The sequence below is a fragment of the Neolamprologus multifasciatus genome, chromosome 20 (assembly GCF_963576455.1).
Source record: "Neolamprologus multifasciatus chromosome 20, fNeoMul1.2, whole genome shotgun sequence".
Classification (NCBI taxonomy): Eukaryota; Metazoa; Chordata; class Actinopteri; order Cichliformes; family Cichlidae; genus Neolamprologus; species Neolamprologus multifasciatus.
Window position 1 is genome coordinate 33387615 of NC_140458.1, and position 23330 is coordinate 33410944.

At 42.4% G+C, this 23330-nt stretch overlaps 1 protein-coding gene across 10 annotated transcripts in view; it reads left to right on the plus strand.

Annotated features, from left to right (window-relative positions):
* The window catches only part of wnk3 (WNK lysine deficient protein kinase 3), a 37586-nt gene that overhangs the window by 10837 nt on the left and 3419 nt on the right, over window positions 1-23330 (plus strand). For 3 of the 10 annotated variants that reach the window (XM_085146881.1, XM_085146882.1, XM_085146884.1), the window contains exons 3-24: window positions 5799-5971; window positions 6365-6585; window positions 7629-7786; window positions 7982-8070; window positions 8188-8407; window positions 8640-8961; window positions 9150-9268; window positions 9372-9572; window positions 10009-13278; window positions 13578-13621; window positions 15745-15874; window positions 15990-16106; window positions 16196-16297; window positions 16407-16452; window positions 16556-16708; window positions 16810-18827; window positions 19048-19294; window positions 21274-21359; window positions 22074-22411; window positions 22545-22780; window positions 22868-22963; window positions 23058-23221. In XM_085146881.1, coding sequence (XP_085003007.1) covers window positions 5799-5971; window positions 6365-6585; window positions 7629-7786; window positions 7982-8070; window positions 8188-8407; window positions 8640-8961; window positions 9150-9268; window positions 9372-9572; window positions 10009-13278; window positions 13578-13621; window positions 15745-15874; window positions 15990-16106; window positions 16196-16297; window positions 16407-16452; window positions 16556-16708; window positions 16810-18827; window positions 19048-19294; window positions 21274-21359; window positions 22074-22411; window positions 22545-22780; window positions 22868-22963; window positions 23058-23221 — 8550 coding nt within the window. Of the gene's footprint in view, window positions 1-5798; window positions 5972-6364; window positions 6586-7628; window positions 7787-7981; window positions 8071-8187; window positions 8408-8639; window positions 8962-9149; window positions 9269-9371; window positions 9573-10008; window positions 13279-13577; window positions 13622-15744; window positions 15875-15989; window positions 16107-16195; window positions 16298-16406; window positions 16453-16555; window positions 16709-16809; window positions 18828-19047; window positions 20638-21273; window positions 21360-22073; window positions 22412-22544; window positions 22781-22867; window positions 22964-23057; window positions 23222-23330 lie in introns of those variants that run through there. The other 7 variants (XM_085146886.1, XM_085146887.1, XM_085146885.1 and 4 more) reach the window with 7 other exon arrangements.

Here is a 23330-nt window from a genome sequence, read left to right on the forward strand (position 1 = left end):
ATTACTCCCAACACTTACTGAAACAGGTTCACATCAGCAGTTGTTCAGAGCTACTTAAATAATCGACTTGCCCTTTTTTGGAGGAAATTTACAGAGCTTGCAAAGGTAGCATCAATATAGTATCAATGTTAGAGTTGTGTTTTGCCACCAGACAGTTTTATGTCATGACATCAGCAACAACATTTTTTGAGATCATTTTTTGAAAATGAAAAGCCATCAGTGTTAAACTTCACCCATCCAGTCCTACTGAGAACAGCAAGTTTTGGGGGTAATTGTTATAAAACAGGCTGTTTCAATCCAAAATGATTAAGTCATTAATTAGATTTTGTATTACAAACAGATAGTGAATCGAGAAAAACAAACAGACTGTAATTGTGACACACAGAGCAACAGCTAGGAGAAGGGAAAAAGGCAGCGTGTGAGAAAGAAAAGTGACAGACACAGGAGGTGATCGTGAAGGGGAAGAGAAGGAAAGACAGAGGGGGACACAATGAGCCAAACACAGGATTACCATGGCATCCCTCCCAGTGAGCAGCCATGTAGCTAATGCTAAGCTACCGTACGCAGGGAGACACATGAACACACACAAACGTGCACATACACAGAGGTCTGGTCACACGCCTATAGATGCATCCAGTGCAACATTCAGTGCAACATTCTAGTCACTCGGTGCACATGATCTGACCCGTTTACTCTAAATCACCAAAGTCTACTCATGGTTTCAATGTTTTCAGGTTGCCATTGACTAGACAAAAGTGATCACAATAATAATGACTTCAAGCCGTGATGGCAATGATACACTTGATTAGACAGAGTTGATGTGGGACATTAATTTGGTCCTAATAACGAATGCAGTGTGCAATGTCAAAAAAGCTTCAAACAGTGGTCGTCCTATTTTAAAACACAGGGAATCAATAACAACTATATAGGTTGAACAGGATGATAAATGACTTGTACATGACTAGCCAGTACGCTGTTTGATGCTGTCCACTTTACTGTGAGACTGCAGCCTGGGAGCACCAGACTCCTGTCCTCCTGTGACCATAAAGAAAGGGAAGCCGGGGGATTAGCTGTCCAAATGCAGCTTGAATGAGTGGGTAATTAAAGTTCACAGTGTGGACACTATCCCTCTTCTTTCCTTCCCTTTCCCAGGGAATTCCACACCTCACAGAGCAGAGCTGTACATCGACCTTGCTATTGCTTCAGTCGTATATTGCCATCCATACAGGGGAATGTGTTTGTTTGAATCCCACAACTGGGAGCTGTTGCCCTCTTGTCTGTCTGTGTCAACATATCACTGTATGTGTCTGCCTGTCACCCTCCCTCTCTCTTTCTCTCTCACCCCACTTTCCCCCCTGCACCCGTACTCTCCCCCATCACTTTTTTGTCTGTTTGAGTGAGCATGCAGAGTGATCCAGGGAGTTAATTACAGTGGGTGCCTGTCAGGCTGGAACAAAAATCCTGCACAGACAGCATAACTCGGGAGGCAGAAACCAGACTGGTTCAACCCAGTCATCCCAGACAGGTCCAGCACACCCCAGGCCAGTTACATTCACAAGACTAGAAGCGTTTAGTACTGAGTTTAACAATAGTCACCACTTTGGGTTTGGTGATTTTACTTGTTTTGTTTCAGAGAATTTTAGCTCCATATCAAAAGGTAAATGTCAGCTTAGGAGGCTGCCTTCTCCAAACACTGTACCATGTGTGCTGGCTTGGTAAAGACTGCATGCAGTCAAGTCTAACAGTTTGGAAGTGATAAGAGAACACATTTGGATTTTTTTTGTTAACTGTCATATTGTATATATTCTATTAAAAACTGTCAATTTTGCAGTGATCAAAGTATCTTAGTGAACGTCAACATGCTCATTGACTTGCAAAAGGTGTTTATTCTGGATATACTTCTTTGGGTTGGTCTGATATGATAACAATAAAAACAATAAAGGGAGGAGTCGGGATTGTGTTTGTTGTTTCTCATTGTAAAGACCAGTCTGATCAGGAAAAGCAAAGACAAAGTAATGATGGGTGACTAAAATTAGTTCAGGCTAAATCAAATAGACTACAGCCGAACTGACTAGACCGATTGGATCAATCTAATCAAACTGGCCAGGCACATATTTGCTGGGTCTCTGATAGTTGACAAGTGTCCCTGGGGCTGTATCCTCCCCCCAGAGTCTTTATTACCTAACCAGCAACCAGAGATTCAGTTGCTATTGATCGCTGGAAACATTAACTGCATAACACTACCATTAACTGTATAGCTTGATTAGAAATCAATAAAAGGTTAGCACTGGTGATCCATTTTTTATGGTATGATAATTGTCAAAGGCAGCACATTGAAAATAATCTGTTTGGTCAGATAGCAGTCAGTTATCACACCGTTTCATCTGAAGAGTAGGTTTCTGGTTTGACAACATGCAGAACCAGAAATCTGTGAAGAATGAGGGACTAGCAAAAAGTTTGGTTTGTTTTGAAAACAAAAACGAAGACATTATAGTATAAAAGTATAGTCTCTACCACTGCACAACAGTAGTACCACAGTAAAACAAGAAACAATTGAACACATTTCTTGTAGTGGTAAAGGCCTGCGTGTTGGCTAAAGGCTTCTATAGATCTTTGTAAACCTGGCCCACTGGCCTGGAGTCTTAATCTGGTATGCAGGCAACCCTTTTGCAGCAATCTGTCTTGTTAGTTTGGGCTGTTGGAGCTTAGAGTAATCTAATCTTAGCCATCCACCACCTTAAAACGCTAACTGCAGAACAAGATATGGTGCATGCACCCTGATAAATGTATAAATATACGCCTTCAGTATGAATAACGCTCCAAATTAGTCCGCTTTATCCTGCTTTAGCCATCTCAGATAAGAATATAACCCCGTGTATGTGATACCTATACAGTGCTTGCCAAAATAGATGGTTTAAGACTCACATGGTGCATTCATGATCCCAGCTTCATGCCGTCGACTTATGTACTTTGTAAGCTATATCCTGCCCATTTACCCTGGTGTTTTATGAGGCTACTTAATAACCCGCGGCTTGACCTTCTGCTCTACCAGATGTCTGATCCAAAAAAAATCTCACGGTGCACGTGGTGCTTAGATCTTATTCTGTTTACTGATCTATAGTACTGACGTCCCTGCCACAGATGCACCATGTAAAAAATTACATGATGTTGAAAGTTTTAACAAAATAAGAGGAGCATTACAAAGTATTACATACTTAAATATTTTGTGCAGTAACTATGGCCAAAATCAGTCATTATAATGCAGGGTGAAATAATTACTTCACATGTCTGAGATTCTACAATTACCATTGTGGGCCCATCTATGACACACTTTAAGTAAAAACTGAATATCAAAATATTTCTGAAAGAGAAAGGTTCACCACAGTGGATCAACTGCCTCTGTCTCACCCCATTCCTAGCATCCTTCTCTGTAACACCTTCCCTTATCCAGTATATCTACTATCCTTCCTCTGCACATGTCCAAACCCTCTCAGCTTTACTTCTCTAACTGCTTAACCAGAGTTACCCAGAGTTACTGCTGTCTTTTTGGTAGTTCCACAGTCTTCAAATCATACATCATACATAGAAGACTGACACTAGGAGTACAATAGGTTTCTGGCCTCTCTCATTTATTTACACAGTATATGTGTAAATGTTAATTTTTTATGATTTCTCTATTTGAAAGCAGAAATGTGGAACTGTCTGTGTGTTTCAATGTTGCTTTGTCATTTAATTGATGGTTAACAAATTGCTCTGCAACTGTTTTTCTTTCCCTCTGGTGTCTATTTGTCATTTTGTTTGCAAACTCTTTGTCTGCAAATTGCTGTTTATATCTATCCATTTATATTTTTGACCATTAATCTAATTCAGCATCTCAGGGTGGTGGAAGAAAGGGCAGCATTCACCTTGGACACAATGTCACTGCATCACCGTCCCAACACAGAGTAATAGACAGCCCTTCACAGCAATAACCGATTTATAATCACCAATTAATCTAACAATATCAGACTTTTGTGATCTTTTGGCTTATTAATAATACACTTAGAGGGATTTCTTCATTGATGCTGTGCCTCCATTTATGAGAATATTAGTGTGAATGTGTGAGCTGGTTCACAGTGGGCGGTAGGCTTGTGTGAGGACGTCTAGACAGATATTAACTGAACTCTTAATAACCTTTGCTGACCCTAAGAGTGGCTGATGATGCAATGCTCTGTGGGGAGACAAAATAGACGCTGAGGAGGCAACAGACACAGTCACACTGTTTCACAGTGTGCCAGACAATGAGGTAGACTGGAGCTCTAAACGAGGACACAGACAGTACTCCCTGACAAAATACAGCACAGCAGGAGCATACGCGAAAATATGAGAAAAGGTAGAAGCAGGCAGCATTGAGACTCACATTTGCACATGTGAGTCTCAATGCATTGCAACATGACATTGCAACATGACAGACTTAGTAGTAAACACAGAAAGGTGTAAGGGCAAGGCTATTCTGAGGAACTAATTCTTAGTGAGTGCAAAAAGGAGCAGCTTCTTTGTTGATGCTTCTTCTCCGTTGAGAGGGGAGGGTGAAGAGATTGCTTAATATTTCCAGGACACCAAACCAGTATTGACACAGAGAGCAAAGGTGCTCTGAAAAAATAAGTACAGAGCTTTTAGTGTAGGCAGAAAAATGTATATCAATATATAAAGTGACAGAAGGCTGTATAACAGGATATCGACAGTACATGAAAATCTGTTGATCTGTGTCCAAATATCTGCAGTACTCCACCTCCCTGTGGCGAGGCGGGGTTTGTGGGGAAAAAGCAAGCTTAACATCAATGAAATCGATTAGTGGAAACCAAGTGTTATGATGACTTCTATTTATAGTGAGGTCTGTTTGTGACACAGTAGTGGCTGCCACCCAACTTCCCCATTGATAATAAGTGAAACATACTGTATTGTTTGTTTTTATTTCTTCCTAAGTTCTTTGCATAAATGGCATAAAATTAGATTTTTTTAATAATACAAAACCATGACACGTAACTTTCCTGTTAAACCTGTCATAATTCCCTGAAATAGCAGGTCCAAGGTTAATAAAGCTCAAATGACCGCATACCTGAAAAGACGGATTTGTATACATGGATATAGCAACAGTTGTTAATGACAACGTCTAAAAATACACACTCACTTAGTGGAGCCAGCAAAGTCATCTCTCACTGTGAAATGCTTTAATTGACAGTTTTATGTGACTCTTAATAAATTCTCAAATCACTATCACAACATAGCATATTCTGAAACATTTTTCCACCTGCTGGGAACTTCATGTTCGTGTGTTTTCTATGTGAATAGAGTACAGCAAATTATATTAATTAAAGTGTTAGTATTTTAAGAAAAAGCAGTATAATGTCTGGAAATGTAAAAAGAAGAAAACAAACATGCTTTATATATTCACAACAGAAGAAAAAACCTTATGCGATCAATCTGAGGGATTGCAAAAGACTATATACCAGTGTGTAACTGAGGGATTAGTCAGTGCTATCTCTGTTCCTATAGGAAGCTGCTTGTGCCAGTGAACTGTATTTCTGCAACAGCCATTCTGTCCGCCATACTAGGGATGTGTGGCAGATGCAGTAGAAATGTGTTTTATAAAGCCAGTGACTGGGTGTTGTCTTTGCAGAGCTACATCTATATGCTGCTAGCACCATCTAGTGGCAGTAGGTGTTATTGCTTCATTATGGGAGTGCTGTCCAGGGCAGGCTTATGTTTTGGGTTCCTGCTGCTGAGGCTCATGACATGACATGTACCTCCTATTTCAGGATCGCAAGCTGACCAAGGCAGAGCAGCAACGCTTCAAAGAAGAGGCAGAGATGCTAAAGGGGCTTCAGCACCCCAACATCGTCCGCTTCTATGATTCCTGGGAGTCTGTACTTCGTGGAAAGAAGTGCATTGTACTAGTCACTGAACTCATGACATCAGGAACACTCAAAACGTTAGTGTAACCTATCTGCTACAGATCGCTATTATTGAGTCTATGTTTATTATGTTCTAAAAAATGAATTATATATGATAAATGATATGAAGTTATATCCACATTCATTTGTTTGTCTTGCCAACACCTTGTTACTCACTTCTGTTAATGCATTTGATGAATGGAGATTATTCATACTGCAAAACACAGTTTTTATTGAGTTAATGTACTATTAATTTGGACAGATGTGTTGCTTTATACAGAGATATATAATGTGTTTCAGGTGAAGTGTCATCACATTATCACAACACATTCAAATTCAGGAAATATAAGTAATTCATAATATTTCGCTATCGCTGTCAGTGTTTTGACACGTTTTATCTATTGGTTGTTGCTTTTATTCTCTATCCACAGTTACCTGAAGCGCTTTAAGGTGATGAAACCCAAGGTCCTTAGAAGTTGGTGTAGGCAAATTCTGAAAGGCCTTCACTTCCTTCACACCAGGACTCCACCAATTGTCCATCGGGACCTCAAGTGTGACAACATTTTTATAACAGGCCCCACAGGATCAGTCAAGATCGGTGATCTGGGACTGGCCACTCTTATGAGGACCTCCTTTGCAAAGAGTGTTATAGGTAGGCTGCTTGCAGTTTATAGATTGAATGCTTTTTAGATCACTCATGCCCTGTCTCTATAAGATTAAGGCCTTTCCTCTGCATTCAGCACTACTGAGATTTTACAAAGGTCTCACTTAACTTCAGTAGACGTTAGGGGTGGAGGGAAAAATGGATACTGTGTAGTATGGTGATATTTTGTTTGCTAATAATGTATGGATACAGGGACAGCAGAAATCGATATTTTGTTACAAAAAGGTTTTTGTGCTCTGACTTCAGAGCATGTTGATCCTTTTTCGGAGCAAGAATCCTGACATTCCTTCACTGTCCAAATGTGTTTAACTTGTTTTTGGCAGCAATAAACATGACAGTTTACTTATTTTAATTTAAGACATGTTTTATTTTAATTAAGTTTAAAACTTTTTTATTTAATGTAAAATTATATTTTGTTTTAATTTACTTTCAAATTCTTCAGTTGCTGAAGGGGCTGCATAGTTTTCATAAACTGCATAGTTCAGAATAGCTATAATTGTACCAGATGGTTGATTCAGTTAAGTTGGACTAGACTGTAATACAAACCGTTCAGTTTGTCAACAATAAAACTGAAATGAGAGAAAGACTGAGTGTGAGACTTTGATATTAGAGAAAATGAATGATTGATAAAGTTTACCTTTATGTACAGAATCTGAATATCGCAAAATATTTTAAAAAATTGCAATAATATCGTATCGTGCGTTAAGTATTGTGATAATATCGTATCGTGGGATGTATGGTGATTCCCACCTCTAGTAGACATATAGTTTATTTCTATGTTAGTGGTGAATGTAGAAAGAGGGCACTGATGAAGAAATGCCAGCTGTCTTAGCCTGCAGAAGCAGTGCCCAGTAAAGATAAATTAGATGATGAGTAAGTAGATTATTATCAGTTTGAAAATTCTTACATTGAGTCTGAGGAAATTTCTGCTTTGTGGATGGTATTACATCACTGTAAATACAAACTCTAATCTGTAGTGAAATAATATTTAGATGTTTGGGTTGTCATAGAGTACTGTTTGGTTTTAACAGGAACCCCGGAGTTCATGGCTCCAGAGATGTATGAGGAGCACTATGATGAGTCTGTGGACGTATATGCCTTTGGGATGTGTATGCTGGAGATGGCTACTTCAGAGTACCCCTACTCTGAGTGCCAAAATGCTGCTCAGATCTATCGCAAAGTCACAAGCGTGAGTCTTTGAAATATTTGCAAGCAAACTCTATGATGATGCATAAGGATCTAATTGATTGTTGTTTTATTTAATTGGGATCTAAACTATTTGGCTCAACTCTGAAAACGTTTTAATTGTTAAATGCAGGACTTAAAATCCTAATTACATAAGTTCCTGTAGAATACAATGAATTTCCTGTTTCTTTTATTTCAGGGTATAAAGCCAGCCAGCTTTGACAAAGTAAATGACCCAGAGATCAAAGAGATCATTGAAGGCTGCATTCGTCAGAACAAAAGCCAGAGGTAAGCAGAATTTGCTTTCATAACACTATGGCATCCACTCTATTATGCAGAGTGTCTGGTAATGTGATCATTAAACGTCCCAGTCTCTTCTATCATCGAATTCTCCTTTCTTGACAGACTCTCCATTCGAGACCTGCTGAATCATGCTTTCTTTGGGGAGGACACAGGCGTCCGGGTGGAACTAGCTGAGGAGGACACAGGCGTCCAGGACTGCCTGGCTCTCCGAATTTGGGTTGAAGACCCCAAGAAGCTGAAGGGGAAGCACAAGGACAACGAGGCCATTGAGTTCAGCTATGACCTGGAAAATGATAGTGCTGAAGAAGTGGCTCTAGAGATGGTAAGGCAGGAATAATTAATCCCTGACAAGCTGATCGGGCCCGTAGGTGTCAGGTACTGTAGACTAGGAAAAGGCTTTGATTTGATACTTAAAAGCTTAAATGCAGGTTAGGAATTACAAGCCCTTCACTTTATCTATCAGCCACTTCAAGATTTCTCCAGCGGATCTAGATTTCCTCTGCTGACATTTGCCCATTAATTAATTACTCTCTCTTTGCCTCTCTACATTACAGGTGAAATCAGGCTTCTTTCATGAAAGTGATGCCAAAGTGGTCGGAAAATCCATCCGGGACAGAGTGAACCTAATCAAAAAGTCAAGGGAGCGTCGACAGCAGCAGGTCCTTCAGCAGCAGGGCTTTGAAGAACGAAGAGACTCCACTCTCACTTCCTACACCTTTACTCATCCATCTTACCCATCCTCGCTGGTGCAAGGGGCAGCTGGACACACAGGAGACGGAGGGGGAGGTGGAGTGCAGGAGTCCGAGGAGCTTCCTGAAGTGGACCAACATGTCAGGCAGCAAAATATTTTCAGTGGGGCAACCCTAAATATGCCAGGTACAGCGTGCACCTTAGTGACATATCCCATGTGCCAGTAGCTGATCAAAACGTATCTATATGAAACAATTATAATGGTGAAATTTTAAATAAAAATTTAAAATACATGAATATGATTTGAACAAGTACTTTTTGTGTAGTCTGAATTTTTATAGTGTCTTATTTTTTAAATGTCTTTGACTACTCAGAAGGGGAGAGCATCGGATCTGCAAGCTGTGAATCTTATGCAAGTGGACAGAGCCAGGCATACTCTCTGCAGGGGGACTCATATACCCACTCACAGACCTCATTACCCACAGTTGCATCTGTAGGTGTATTTTTATATCTTACTGATAAAATTATTGTTTTTTGAACTTAAATACTGTATATATATATTTATATATGTATTCATCATTTTTCTTCCACAACAGAGCACTGGTGCATTGCCTCATCCTCAGATGCCCCCCATTGGTGAGAGTACAAGTGTTGCTACTATACCTCTTGGGCCGAGCGTTAGTATGACGAGCATGTCCTTAGGACAAAGTGGAGGAGGACCCATGGGTCAGACATTTCTTCACTCCGGTACCGTGGTTCCGCAGGTATCGCCAAGTGTACCTCAACAATACTTTCAGGTGAAAATGGTGATAATGTGCAAACCGACAGCCTAATTTAACATAGGGGCAATGAAGGCTAACATTAATGTTAATGTGTTCTTTTCCATATAATAACTGTTTGTGCTGACATAAATCATCCTCATAATCATCTGAGATTCGCCATCTGGTTTTACACTACACAGGGTTTCCCCCAGGAAGTTGTTTGTCAGAGGTGGTGAGATGTCTCTCTCATTAAATACTATATTACCTTGGAGTGTGAAATTGTGATTCTGGTTAATTTTGTGGGGAGGCAGCCAACCTCTGCTATAAAGCACTGTGGGACACCCTGATTAAAATTAAATGTGTTGATAATTGATGCTTCTTTCCAAAGCTTAATCTTAACCCAATTTTTCTGCTACTTTCTTTTCCCCCTTCTTTCAACTCCAAACATCCTTCTGCCATTATCACTCAATAGTCACAAACATTCCCATCAGATGATTTTCAAACCGCCACTCCCCACGGATCAGTTGCCCCTTCACAGTCATACATACCACCTGTTTCCCCACAGGCACCCATTAATGTTCTCACTGCATCCATGCCAGTCAGTGATACTGCTGGACTAGCAAGGACAATTGTGCCCCACGCTCAGCAGACCCAACACCCTGCCACTCCCATGCAGATCACTGACATCATTTCCCAGGCCGCACCCCAACAAACACAGTCTGTCGTGATCCCCCAGCAGACTATTGTCCCACAACAACAGATGGGAATGGATCCCCAGACCTCCACTCTTCATTTGCAGCAGCAGCAGCCACAACTGCAAATAGGGGGGCAGTCAGCTGAGCTTGAACAACAACAAGTTACTGCCGCTCAGCCTGCAACAGAACAGCATCAACACAGCCTTTCAGCTACGTCCATCGAGAAACATCAGTCTGAGACTCAGCAGCAGATCTGTGTACAGCAGTCTGCCCCACACGTCCAGCCGGCTTCACAGCAGCATGTGTTCACACCGCAAACAGGTATGGAGCAGCGAGCTATGCAATCAACAGGGGATCCCTGTGAACAGATAATGCTACAATCACAACAACAGCTTCAGCAACAGCAAACTTTGTTACAACAGCAGCAGCAAAAAGAGCAGCAGCAACAAGCTTTACTGCTTGAGCAACATCAGCTGTATGTCCAGCAACAGCTTGATCAGCAACAACAAAGAGCACTGCTTCAACAGCAGCAGCAAGCCCAGCTACAGCAGCAGCAAGCGCTTCAACAAAAGCAACTGTTGGATCAACAGCAACAAGCTCTCATTCAGCAGAAACAAGAGCAGCAGCAACAAGGTCTTGGACCGCAAGAGCAACCAGTTTTTCAGCATCAGTTAGAGCAACAACAACCAAAGCAACCTCCTTCACAGCAACAGAGTCAGTTATATCAACAAATTGGACAGCGCCAAACTGCAACACAAAAGGAAACAGAGAATCAGCAACAAAGCGGGCAAAACGAGCAACAAATTGTATTGCAGCAGCATCCCCAGCAGACGCAGCAGCAGAATGAACAACAACTGCAACAGCAGGCCTTGATCCGGCAAATGGAACAGCAGCAGGCGCTGATACAACAGCAGTTAATGCTACAGCAGCAGCAGCAGCTTCAGCAGAAAGCTCAGCTGCAGCAACAAGAGCAGCAACAAGCGCAACTCAAACAGCAGATAGAGCAGCAGCAGCAAGCTCTGTTGCAGCAACAGTTAGAGCAGCAGCGTCAACAGCAAGTCCTGTTACAACAGCAAGCAGAACGATTACAGCAACAGGCTCTAATGAAGCAGCAGTTTAAAGAGCAGCAGCAAGCTTCCATCATTCAACTTCAGCAAACTGAAAAACACAAAGCTGTCCCTATACCACAAAGCAACAGTGAGCAGCAGATTCATCATCAACCAACCGATATGCAGCAGATGTGCATCCCACAATTGAACTCTACTCAGTTTACACCTCATGCTTCTCAGATGATAGAGCAACAGCAGCAGGTAGCACTGATGCAGCAGCAGCAGGCATTTGTTGCCCAACCACAGCAGCACACATCTGTAATGGAACCTCACATATCAGTTGGCGCACCAGTCAGTACTGAGGTCATTCATCACCAAACTTATATTATATCTCAGGGCCAAGTGCCCATGACCATTCCTGCTACTGTTCAGACGCCTGCAAGTGTCCCAGCTCAAATCCTTACACAGCAAGGACAAAGTGAGGCTCAGCCCCAGAACCAAGGCCAGAGCCCAGCCAAGTTTATAGCTCAGTCTGCAGCCCAAGCACCTCAAGCTATGACAGAGGGCCAGGTAACTACCCCATTATCATTGATTCAGGGACACACACAAGTCATCCAGAGCCAGCAGGTTCCTTCCCAAAGTAGTTACCCTGGGCCTGTTACTCCCACACAGAGTCAGGTAACTTCTCAGCCAATCCAGGCTCATCCTCTGACCACAACCTTTACTCAGTCACAGCCACTGCATGGCCAGGTCCCAAAGGCTGATGTTCAAATGATGGGCCAACAAAGTCAAACTACTGTCCAGCCTCCAGGTGCAGTTGCTTCAATCCCCAGTCAGATTCAACATGAAACTCTTATTCAGCAAAATGCTCAAATGCCAGCGCTCACCCAGCCCCAGATCCAACAACAAACTCAAGGCCAGCAAGCCAGCCAGTTGCATGCTCAGTCTGCTGCTGTTCCTTTGACCAGTCAGTATGTCCCTCACCCTACCCAGCAAGCCATACCACCTGTACAGTCTGATATAACTCATATTACCCAACGGCTGGAACAACAGCACCCAGTAATCCAGTATCAGCAGATGATTCTGTCACCTGGCTCAGCTGGAAGTTGTGGAACGAAAACAGATGGTCTCAGTTCAGTAGCTGCCCCTCTTCATCCTATACAGACCAAACAAGCACACGTCCCGGGCCAAAGATCACTACATCCAGTTGTTCAGGGTGACCCTTCAGTAATTCAGTCCATCTGCCAGCCTGCTGTTCCTCAGTATACCGAGCAGTACCAACAACAGCTGCAGAAGCTTTCTCACGTGCAGCAATCTCTCGCCATGCCACCCCCACAGACCCAGCTACCGGCACTACCCAGCTCAACTCCCGTTCAGCAACCGCTTCCTCTGAAACCAGCTTTGATAACCTTTGACGAGAGTCAGCTTCCCTCACAGTGTCAACCTACTTCCCCTCTAATGACCATTGCTCCTGGACAATTAGGCCCCAATAATGTGGCTGAGCCTCAGTCCCAGGGCAACACCCTGTCTCTGTATAGCCACCTAGTGCTAGGTGCCCCTCCTTCTCCACAGCACCATCCCACGCAGATGCCACCAGCTCACACACAAACACAAGCCAGCAATCAGGCCCAAGCACACTCTCAAACACAGATACACACTCAAACACACTCTGAGACGCCTATATCTGAGCAGCCTATTTTGCCCCATGCTGTCTTTCCTACACAGCAAGTGCCCCTAAGCCCTTTGCATACCTCATGTCCTTCTACACTATCATCTCTTACATCCCTGCCATCCCCCTATCCTGCTGTTGCCCCTGCTCCAGAGCTGCCCACATCTTCACCAGCAGCCCAGGTAACCTTACCAGCGCAAGCCGACTTTATGCCCACCTCCCCTCTGCCTGTTACTGCTCTACAATCACTTGATTCTAATGCCCCCAAACCCAAACTGACCCAAGGCTCGCTGCAAGACTGTGACCTTTCCCTGCTGGGCATTGCTCAGGTACAAGAAGTATGAAAGTTTGCTTTATAAATTTAATAATAACTTGACTGACATGCTGGCAGAATAAGTAAGAATACTGCTAAATCTAAATATTTGAAAATAAGCTTTGACTGCACCTTTTTGATTCATACTAACAAATTTTGATTCCTAAGTGTATTCACAGAACATGTCCTATATGTCATTTGTCATAATCACATTATTGCTTTACTTGCCGTTAACATAGCTAATCTATTTTTGCATTCTTTTCTTCACGCTGGCATGGTTTGTGTGTGCGTGTTTGTATATATGTCACTCTACAGGATGGTCCTTGTAAGACAAGTGCAGATCGTCATTCTTCATCAGGGTAAGTGATATCATTGCAGTCAGATTTCCATATAAATGTAATCTCAGTACTGAGTGAAGCTGTAATTTGCCATACAAGGACTTAAAACATGCTCAGAGACTTGGTTTTTCTTTTAAATGAATTCATTTTGCAGCTAAGTAGTAGTGCAAAAAGATTATGTTTTTAGAAATCATAAAAGAGTCTCATGATGTAATAATGTTTTACATTTGAATCCTTTACAATTTCACATTAAATGTTGAGTGAGAGCCTTTAAAGCTTCAAGCATGGCTGATGTTTTTAGATCATTTGTGGAAAACTCCTCTGCATTTTTCCCTGTGTTGCACTAGATTTTAAACACTATGGCCAAATGACAAGCCTTTATCTTTAACCTCCTAGGACCTGGCATCCACATATGTGGACATCACATTTTGGGTTATTTAGACCAAAATACTCAATTTTGCTCTACAAGGGCCTGATATCCACCTACGAGGACATTATGCTGCTACTGTTCTATCAAAATTTTAAACAAATATCCTCATATGTGGCTCATATTTTTCTTAGACACAAAAATTAGGTAAAAAAAAAAAATCTGGTAATTCTTTGTTTTTATATTCATCAGGTCCCAATATGCCCAAATATCAAAGAGAAATTAAAAATGCATGCCGTGAATGAGTTCGGGTTTTAGGAGGTTAAAGGCTCATTTTGGGTAACAATGCATAGTCTCAGTCATCTTTCTTTGGCAGGTCAGGAGTATTTGTAGGTTTTGGTTGTTCTGGTTCAGCCAGAAAAGTCCATTGCACTGTGTGCTGACCTGCAATAACATGCTGACAGAAACCATAGTTCAGGTGGTTTTTGTTGGATGTTCTTCTCATTGACAGTCTGACCCTCAGGGTCAGAGTCCTCGTGCATAGAACTGCCGGTATTGAAAACAATGAGAAGTTTGCTTCTGTTTGGGCCTCTGACTAACGTATAGACAGGAACTTTGCTCTTATTACCAGTGATGATTCTGGACAGCCATTCACAAATGCAGGTTAAAGCGTTATTATGCGAAGGATAATCCATATGTAAACATGATTCAGGAACACAGACATCTTCTCTGGGCTAAAGTTCATTTAAAATGGACTGAGGCAAAGTGTAAATATGGTCTGTGACAAACAAAATTTAATGGGAAACATGAATGCTGAGGCGCCACACTAAATAGGGAAGGGACCATCCAGTTTGTTATCAGCACTCAGTTCAATAAAATTCAAATTCAAATTTTATTTGTCACATACATGGTCATACACAGTACGATATGCAGTGAAATGCTTAGACAACTGCTCGTGACCTAAAGAAAAAAAGAAAAGGCTATGAATAAGATAGGAAATAAATATGAAAATTAAAAAGGGGTAAAATTTAACTAGGAAGGAATAAAATAAAATAAAATATATAAATTAAAGTTGAAAAATAAAATAACTGTACAACAAAATACACAATACACACAATAACCTGCATCTCTGACAGTATGTGGTTACATTAGTGCCTATGTAATAATAACCCCGAACATCTGGAAAGGCACCATCAGTGCTGAAACATGTATACAGGTTTAGAGCAACACATGCTCCCATTCAGATGACATCTTTCTTAGGGAAGGTCTTGCATATTTTAGCAAGACGGCGATAAACAACATACTGCATCTTTTACAACAGCGCTGACTTTTTAGTAGAAGACTCCAGGTGCTGAAGAGGCCCACCTGCAGTCCAGATCTGTCACCTATTTAAAACATTTAATGCATCATGAAATTAAAAATACCACAAAGAAGACACAGGATGTTTGAGCAACTAGAATCCTACATGAGACAAGAATAGGACAATGTGCCTCTCCCAAAAGTTCAGCAGCTGGTCTCCTCAGTTCACAGATGTTTACAGACTATTGTTAAAAGAAGAGGGGACGCTACCAAATGGTAAACAGGGCCCTGTCCCAACTTTTTTGAGACATGTTGCTCCAATGAAATTCAACATGACCTGATTTTTGAGATTTGGAAATCATTACATTCTGTTTTTTTTCTATTTTATACAGTATCTCTACTTTTTCATAATTGAGTTTATACATTTATACACACTTAAGATTTACAATACAATTTCTAATCTCCATGACACCTTTAGGTCTATACCAGCCAGTGGCGAAGACCCCTTGCAGCTGTTGGCGAATGGAAAATTAGAGAAACTTAAGTCTCAGAGACGAGCTTCCAGCCAGAAGTCTGAGAAACACCAGTTTCAACTGAGCATGCTTCAGGTAAAAAATATAGGAAACACCAACACCGACTTTATAATATATATAAAGTATATTCATGGATATTAAAAGATTAATAGCAAATAATAAATGCGATTATTTGTCTTGTACTTAATAGGTGTCCGGCAGTGGGGACAATATGGTGGACTGTCAGTTGGAGACTCACAGCAACAAGATGGTGACATTTAAGTTTGACATTGAAGGGGATGCACCCGAGGACATAGCAGACTACATGGTACATTACTGTATATTCCTGTAGTTTGCACTTATTTTGAAAAGTATTGTTTTCATTTTTGATGACTGCCGTTTGATAAAACTTTGCAGGTGGAGGAGGACTTTGTCCTTGATGTGGAGAAAGAAACATTTGTTGAGGAGCTCAGAGCGATCGTTAAGAAAGCCCATGAAATTCTTCAGACACATTCAGAGGTACTATCGGTCTATCCTCTTTAGTTTTTCTGTTTTGTTTGAATGATGCTGAATCTGAGAAAACGTGAATATATATACACAAAATGATAAATCCTTATTTTTGTACTAGACTGGATCGACTGACCAGTTACAAGTCAGCACTCCCACTTACTCCAGTAAGTTTAAGCATACACAAATGTTCTGGTAGAATGGGAATATGTTCTATGTGATGTTTCTCAACTTAGTAGAAACCAGTAAACAATCTTTACGGTTTCTCAGTGGACCCAGTGCCCCATTCCTCCCCAGTGGGACGTTGGCGGTTCTTTATCAACCAGACTATCCGCCACAGAGACTCTCTGTCCAGTCAGGGAGCAACCACACCATCACCTACTGCAGAGACAAGGATTCCCCAGTCTCCTAAAAGAGAGAAAGGTGAGCACTCCTCGAGTCGGTTTTATTACTTTGGCTTATTAACATGGCCCATTTGGCCACATAACAAAAACTTAACTCCGTGTTCATTTCTGCGGCTGTAGAAAGTGAAGGATCCCAAAGTCTGGAGTCCTTGAGTGGAATGAGCTCTCCTTCCTACCCCACCCTTTCTGCCACCTCCCCCCCAGACTCCACTGCTTCAGTACCTACTTCCATGAGCCCCTCTGCTACCGCAGCCCCTGCTCATCACACAGCACCTGAAACCAGGCCTGGACCAGCCTCTGTCCCTGTCACCACCTCAACTGGCCTTATCTCAGCTTCTGCTGACCAACTTTCTATTGCTCCTTTAACTATAGCAACATCTGCTGCTGCTCCCGATGCTAACCTCACCAGCTTGTCCACTGCTCCTGCTGTTGTGTCTCCCTCACCCATCACTATTCATCCCGATAACCTGACTTCTCCTGGAACCAGTGTTTGTTCCACTGCGAGTCAAAGTGTAGATGATACTCTGATCTCTGCTTCAAGGCCCCGTATGTCTGCCGTGGACCCATCTTCAGCCTCTTTTCATTCCCCTTCTCCTGCTGTAGTCATCCCTTCTACTGTAAGCCAACTTGGCATAGAGCAGCAGCAGACATACACCCAAGTAGCCCAACCAGCCCCACAACAGCCACACCAACAGCTACAGTCTGCATCACAGCAGCAAGTACCGTCACCACAACAGAAACTACAGTCCCAACATCAGGTGTACCACGAACAAGTACCACTGCAGCAGGAACGAGCACTTCAGCAGTCTCTCCAGCAGTTGCATCCGCAGCAGCTAATTCAAACACAAATACCACTCCAACAGCAGCTGACTGAGGTGCAGGGAATGTCTCAGCATTGTCATTCAGAGGTGTTACAGCAGTCTCTGCCTCTGCCACCTTTTCCTCAGCAGCCAACCGAACAACCCCTTGTTCAACAGCAGACATCAAAGTTTGCCCCACAGTTGCTGCAGCAGCCTCAGTTACAGCAGTTACAACAGCAGATTATGAGTCCTGCTGGTCCATTGCCCCCCAAACAAGCCCACATTGATCAACAACAGCAGCAGCAGCAACAGTTAAACCTACAACAGACATTACACTTACAGCAGCAGCTACAGCAGCAACAGCAGCAGATGTTTATGGGTGCTGCAATTTTGAACCCAGATCAAAACCAAATGCTGCCCCTATCAGTTAGTCAGCAGTTTCTTCAGCAGCAGACACAGCTAAATGTTTGCCCAGTACCACAACAGCAGGTCCCACAACAAACCCCTGTGCCTGTTGAGCTGTTATCACAACACATACAGGCACAGAAACAATCACAATATACTGAGCAGCAACAGGAGATGGTTAAAGCTGTGGACACACCCCTCAAACAGCTGCAGTTCCCACTACAGAAGCAGTCCTCCTTACAGATGTCAGAGTCAGAGGTGTCCACGGGAGAGACAAGTGTCACAGAGGACACGGGGAGTTATTCTGCCCCCTTTCATCCCTCCTCTGACTCCTCTCTGCCACCTCTGCATCTGGGAACTGCTGACACCCCCTTACCCGCATTCTCCCACGTAATGACGCCATCCCCTGTTCAACCTTCCTCCGTAGCCGAGTCAGACAGCGAAGGCCCCCCCAAAATTGAATTTGTAGACAACCGCATAAAAACCTTGGATGAAAAGCTAAGGAATTTGTTGTATCAGGAGTACAGCAGTGGGACAGCGCTGGCTGGGGGGGCTACCTCTGGCCCAACATCAGCTGCCTCCACATCAGCAGGTGGTGATGAGTCATCAGAGCCACAGTCAATCCACCACTCATCTTTCCCCCCACCTGCCTCCATCTCAGATACTTCCCCACAGTCCTCATCCTCCACTACTTCCTCCACCAACTCCCGTTCATCTTCCACCTCTCCTGACCCAGAGAGAGAAGGAGGTGGAGAGAAAGCTTCCAAAGAGGTGCCAAACTCTATGGAGTTGGACCCAGTGGAGCAGCAGCTTGGCCCACGACTCCTCACCACCTCTGTCTCATCCAGCCCACCCACCCCTCTTCTGCCTCCCAATCAGGATGACTCTGCTGGGCCCCAACGCCCACCTGTACCAGGAGAACCAACCATTCTTGTGAGTGAATACCACAGATTAGATTTCAAGTGAATTCTCCTTCAGTTTGTCTTTCACTGTAGTGAATTATAATTATTGTACTGTTTCAGTGTGTAAATGTGACTCCACTATGTTTCAGCTGTCCGCGATTATTCGTATTATATAAATGTTTGAGTATCTCTGCGTTTCTTTTTATATCTCAACTCCATGCAGCCACTCTTAATTGTCTTAACTGTTCTAGGCTGTACCCTCACATTCTGACACCAGTGCCACTGGAGACGCATCATGGCCCCCCAATCAGCAACCGATCCCCCTCCGGCACGGACAGCAGCAGCACAATGCAGGAGGTGGATATTTTGGCCTAAACCTGACATGTCCTAGTATCAGAAATCCTGTTAGCAAGAAATCCTGGACTCGAAAATTCAAAAACTGGGCATGCAAACTGCGTCACTCCGCCAGCTTGTTCAAGAAGCCCAGAGTCCAGCAAGGTAGCGTCCTTTTAGGGAGTAAACGCGCGCGAGAGAGAGCGAGAGCGAGAGAGAGAGAATGGGATGTTGGGGCATGGACCTAAATCTAATATCTAGTACTAATTTTAACATAGCAAAATAACTTTTTTTAACCTTTAAGGCTTTAAAGTTAATGTTAATGGATATTAATTTTTCCAGCTAAATAATACTGTTTTATGTATGTTTTTTTATTTGGTTATAGTCCCCCCCTGTAAGTCCCTAGTGTTGACATCACTGCATACATTACTGTTTGTTTTTATTTATTGATTTTTTTATTTCTAAATTCCTTTTTACTAAATTTCATTTTCTTGGCAGTCTTTCTTTTTGCATGACTTGCTCACTCAGGGGCGAGAACAGTGGAGCGTAGAGGAGGGTGGGAGATTGGCACAGTATAGGAAGAGTTTGGCATCACAAATCTGATGTCCTCCCAGTGCTGATGAACTATGGAGTAAAGACAAGCTGTGCCTGTGCCAAGGAAATATTCCTTCACATCACACCTCCCTTCATTGTCCCAAGTCCACAGGCACTGCCAGCAACAATCATCTCAACTGCACCTGCTGACTCAGTGTAGACAGCGTAATGCAACTCACACCATTACACAGATAGCATAGATGCTAAGTTACCAAGCCGATGTTATGTAACTAGCATAGATGCTAAGTTACCAAGCCGATAGCATAGATGCTAAGTTACCAAGCCGATGTTATGTAATTAGCATAGATGCTAAGTTACCAAGCCGATAGCATAGATGCTAAGTTACCAAGCCGATGTTATGTAATTAGCATAGATGCTAAGTTCCAAGCCGATAGCATAGATGCTAAGTTACCAAGCCGATGTTATGTAATTAGCATAGATGCTAAGTTACCAAGCCGATAGCATATATGCTAAGTTACCAAGCCGATGTTATGTAATTAGCATAGATGCTAAGTTACCAAGCCGATAGCATAGATGCTAAGTTACCAAGCCGATGTTATGTAATTGTTTGTAGTTCAGAATACATATAGGCTTATCCTGTAAACTCATACACAGTAGCACTGCTCCAAAACAATAATATATGATGTAGCTGTAGTGAAGTAAGTGTAAAATATATAGTGAAGAATGTTAGACTACAGTGTGTGCATTACCAAAGGATTTGTAAGTTACTGCCGGGCTCTTTTGCACACGTTTAGGCTTTCCATCACGCTTTTCAAGTATTCCAGTCATCTTGCATGTAATCGTGTTTATGTGTGTAAAGTGTGTAGCAGTAGCTTAGATCTTCTGTTACAAGAGCACATGCATGAGCATGTACGTTATGTTCTACACACGTGACTAATAATGGACCATTACCTGTAAGTAACACATATACCAGGCTGTATATATTTTATGTTAATTTTTATGTTTTATTTTTCCCTTAAAAATGGCTGTGGTGATCCATGTACACACGCTAATGTCGTAATCCCAAACATCAAACACACTGACCAATATCACTGTTGCTCTGACAAAGATCTTAAATGTGATATTGGGCTACATTGTCTAATGAGTGGGTGGAGCAGCGATGACTTGGTGAGAATGAGAGAGTGGATGTGTGGGTGGGCTATACTGTATTTAACTGGTATTTTAAAATATGTTTTTGCTTTTAATGAATGCATTTACCACTACTCCCCACACCTCACAAAGTTTTTTTTAACAACTTTAAATTCACAAAGACCTCATTTTAAAATTGACATCCACAGAAAGTATCTTTCCACAGTTTACAGACTTGCATGCATGTTAAAGAAGTCAAATGGCCAATTCTTAACACTGTGCCTTTGTGTTTGTTCTCCGTGTCTGTCCTTTTGCATTTGTATGTCTCACTGTCATGTGCATTTTTCTGTTTCTGTTCCTTTCTTGTATGTCTGTATCATCATTTGTGTGTTTTTATACGTGTGTTTTTGTATCTTTGTCCTTGTCTATCCCTTTTGTTTTCATCCCTTTCTCATTATCAGAAGCAGATTCAAGCAGTCAGCTGTTTAAAGATGGAAAGGCAGGAGCACCACTTAATCCCCCGCAGCCTTTTAAAGGACGTTTTCAGGTAGGAGCACATTAGCTGATTCTTGTTAGTCTCAGTCTTTGGGACAGTCTGAACTAGGGCTGCAACAAAAAAATTTGGTAGTCGACTAATCTGCCAGTTTTTCTTTGATTAGTTGATTAGTCATCGATTAATGTTTCATATGTTTCCGGGTCAAAATAATGACCCAGGAAACGCTTAGCAAGCATCATCCTGAGCAGTTTCTGACAGTTAAGCTAACATAAACATGACAGTACGAACATTTACATGAACAAGGTATCAGTGTGACGAACTAACTTAACTTTCTAAAACTGACCCATTCAGAGTTGATGTCACAGGTCCAGGGGGCCGGCCTTAAATGTTCGTGCACGGCAGTATTGCTGTTGTGAAAGGAAAGCTCCGCTTTGCACAGTCTGCATTTAACTTTGCTTGTTTTCTGTGAAATGCTTTCATCTGTTTCCATTTTCTGCTGACCTCCTGTTTTGCAGTTCGCACCACATTCTTTTTCCTTAGTATTGTCTGCAGTCTTGGTAGATGATATAGGTGATCCTTCCCCCATAGCGTCCTGGAGTGTATTGCAGTTACAAAAACACATTTACTTGGTATTAGCATATGAAGCGTTGACAGTAAAATTTCGCATCAACTAATTTTTATAGCTGAGTCATGAATTATGCCGACAAAACGTTGCAGCCCTGGTCTGAACAAGCAATGAAGATTTCCCACATTATTAATCACCAGGTGACTCCAGTGCCCCAGATCTCTCCCCCAAAGGATCGACCGTCGGGCCATGGTGGCACTCACAGAAAAGTTGGCCGTTTCTCTGTGACCCAGACTGAGACTAAGAAAGATGACAGGCAGACTGACAGCTCGCCAGTGTCTCCTGATTTGGTGAGGGAGAGGAGGAAATCTCGGGCAAAGGAAGGAGATAAAGAAGAAAGTAAGAGAACTCCATCAATGGCCCACGCTGCTCGAGGTCCTGGCCACAGCCACTCACCCCTTGGAAGCAGTGATGATGATGATGAGAGTGAGCTGGAGGATGAAGACCTGCGGAAAGAATTACACAAGCTCAGAGAAAAGTAAGTCAACAAGGGAAAGAAGTTTTATTATTGTACAAGACTTTTGCTTCTCCATTTATTGAATTTTCTTCTTTGTGTCTCCGTTTATTTTTGTTTCTTTCTCACAGTTCATAACCGTTCTCTTTCTCTGTAGGCACATCAAAGAGGTGGTTTCCCTTCAGGCTCAGCAGAACAGAGAGCTCCAGGAGCTGTACAGACAGCTTCGTTCCCTCAAAGACCAAAGACAGAGTCTGCCTGCCTCCCTATCTCGTACCCCCCCTCTTCCTGCAGCGCCCCCTGCCCTCTCACCTCGCAGGCCCAGGCCAACCAAAACAAAGTTTCGTCCCAGGCCTCACTCTCACGTAGACAACAATGGAGTTACACATGCTGGTGAGGCTTTTACTATTTCTTCCTCACTTTCTTGTTTTCTTTTTTTATATTTGCTCTCTGCGAAACTGTCTTGTATGTCTCATCCAGGGATTCAGCAGTCAAGCAGCTTTTCAGGTAGTGAAAAGAATAGGCTTTCACTGTACTGCAAGCCAGCGCACCTTACTACGCTACCTGCTAAAAGAGGTACGGTTTATCCTCGTAGTGCTACAAAAATCGGGTCAGCATAACATAATTAATGTCAGTTGGTGCCATGACGAGTCGCCTTGTTTTTCCACAGATCACAGTCCTCTAAGAAAAAGTACATTCACAGACGAGCTGCACAAACTTGTTGATAATTGGACAAAGGAGACAGTGAGCACCACCCCGCCTAAGCCTTCACTGAATCAAATTAAGCAGATTCAGCAGGTGCAGGAGTTGGGAGGCTGGAGCCAGGGAACTGAGGTAGGACTACACGTGAAAAGTGTTGTTGGTATATCAGGCATGTCTTTCTTAATAATTAATTATTTGGATAAATAAACTTTATATATTTCAAATGCATTTTACTGAACTG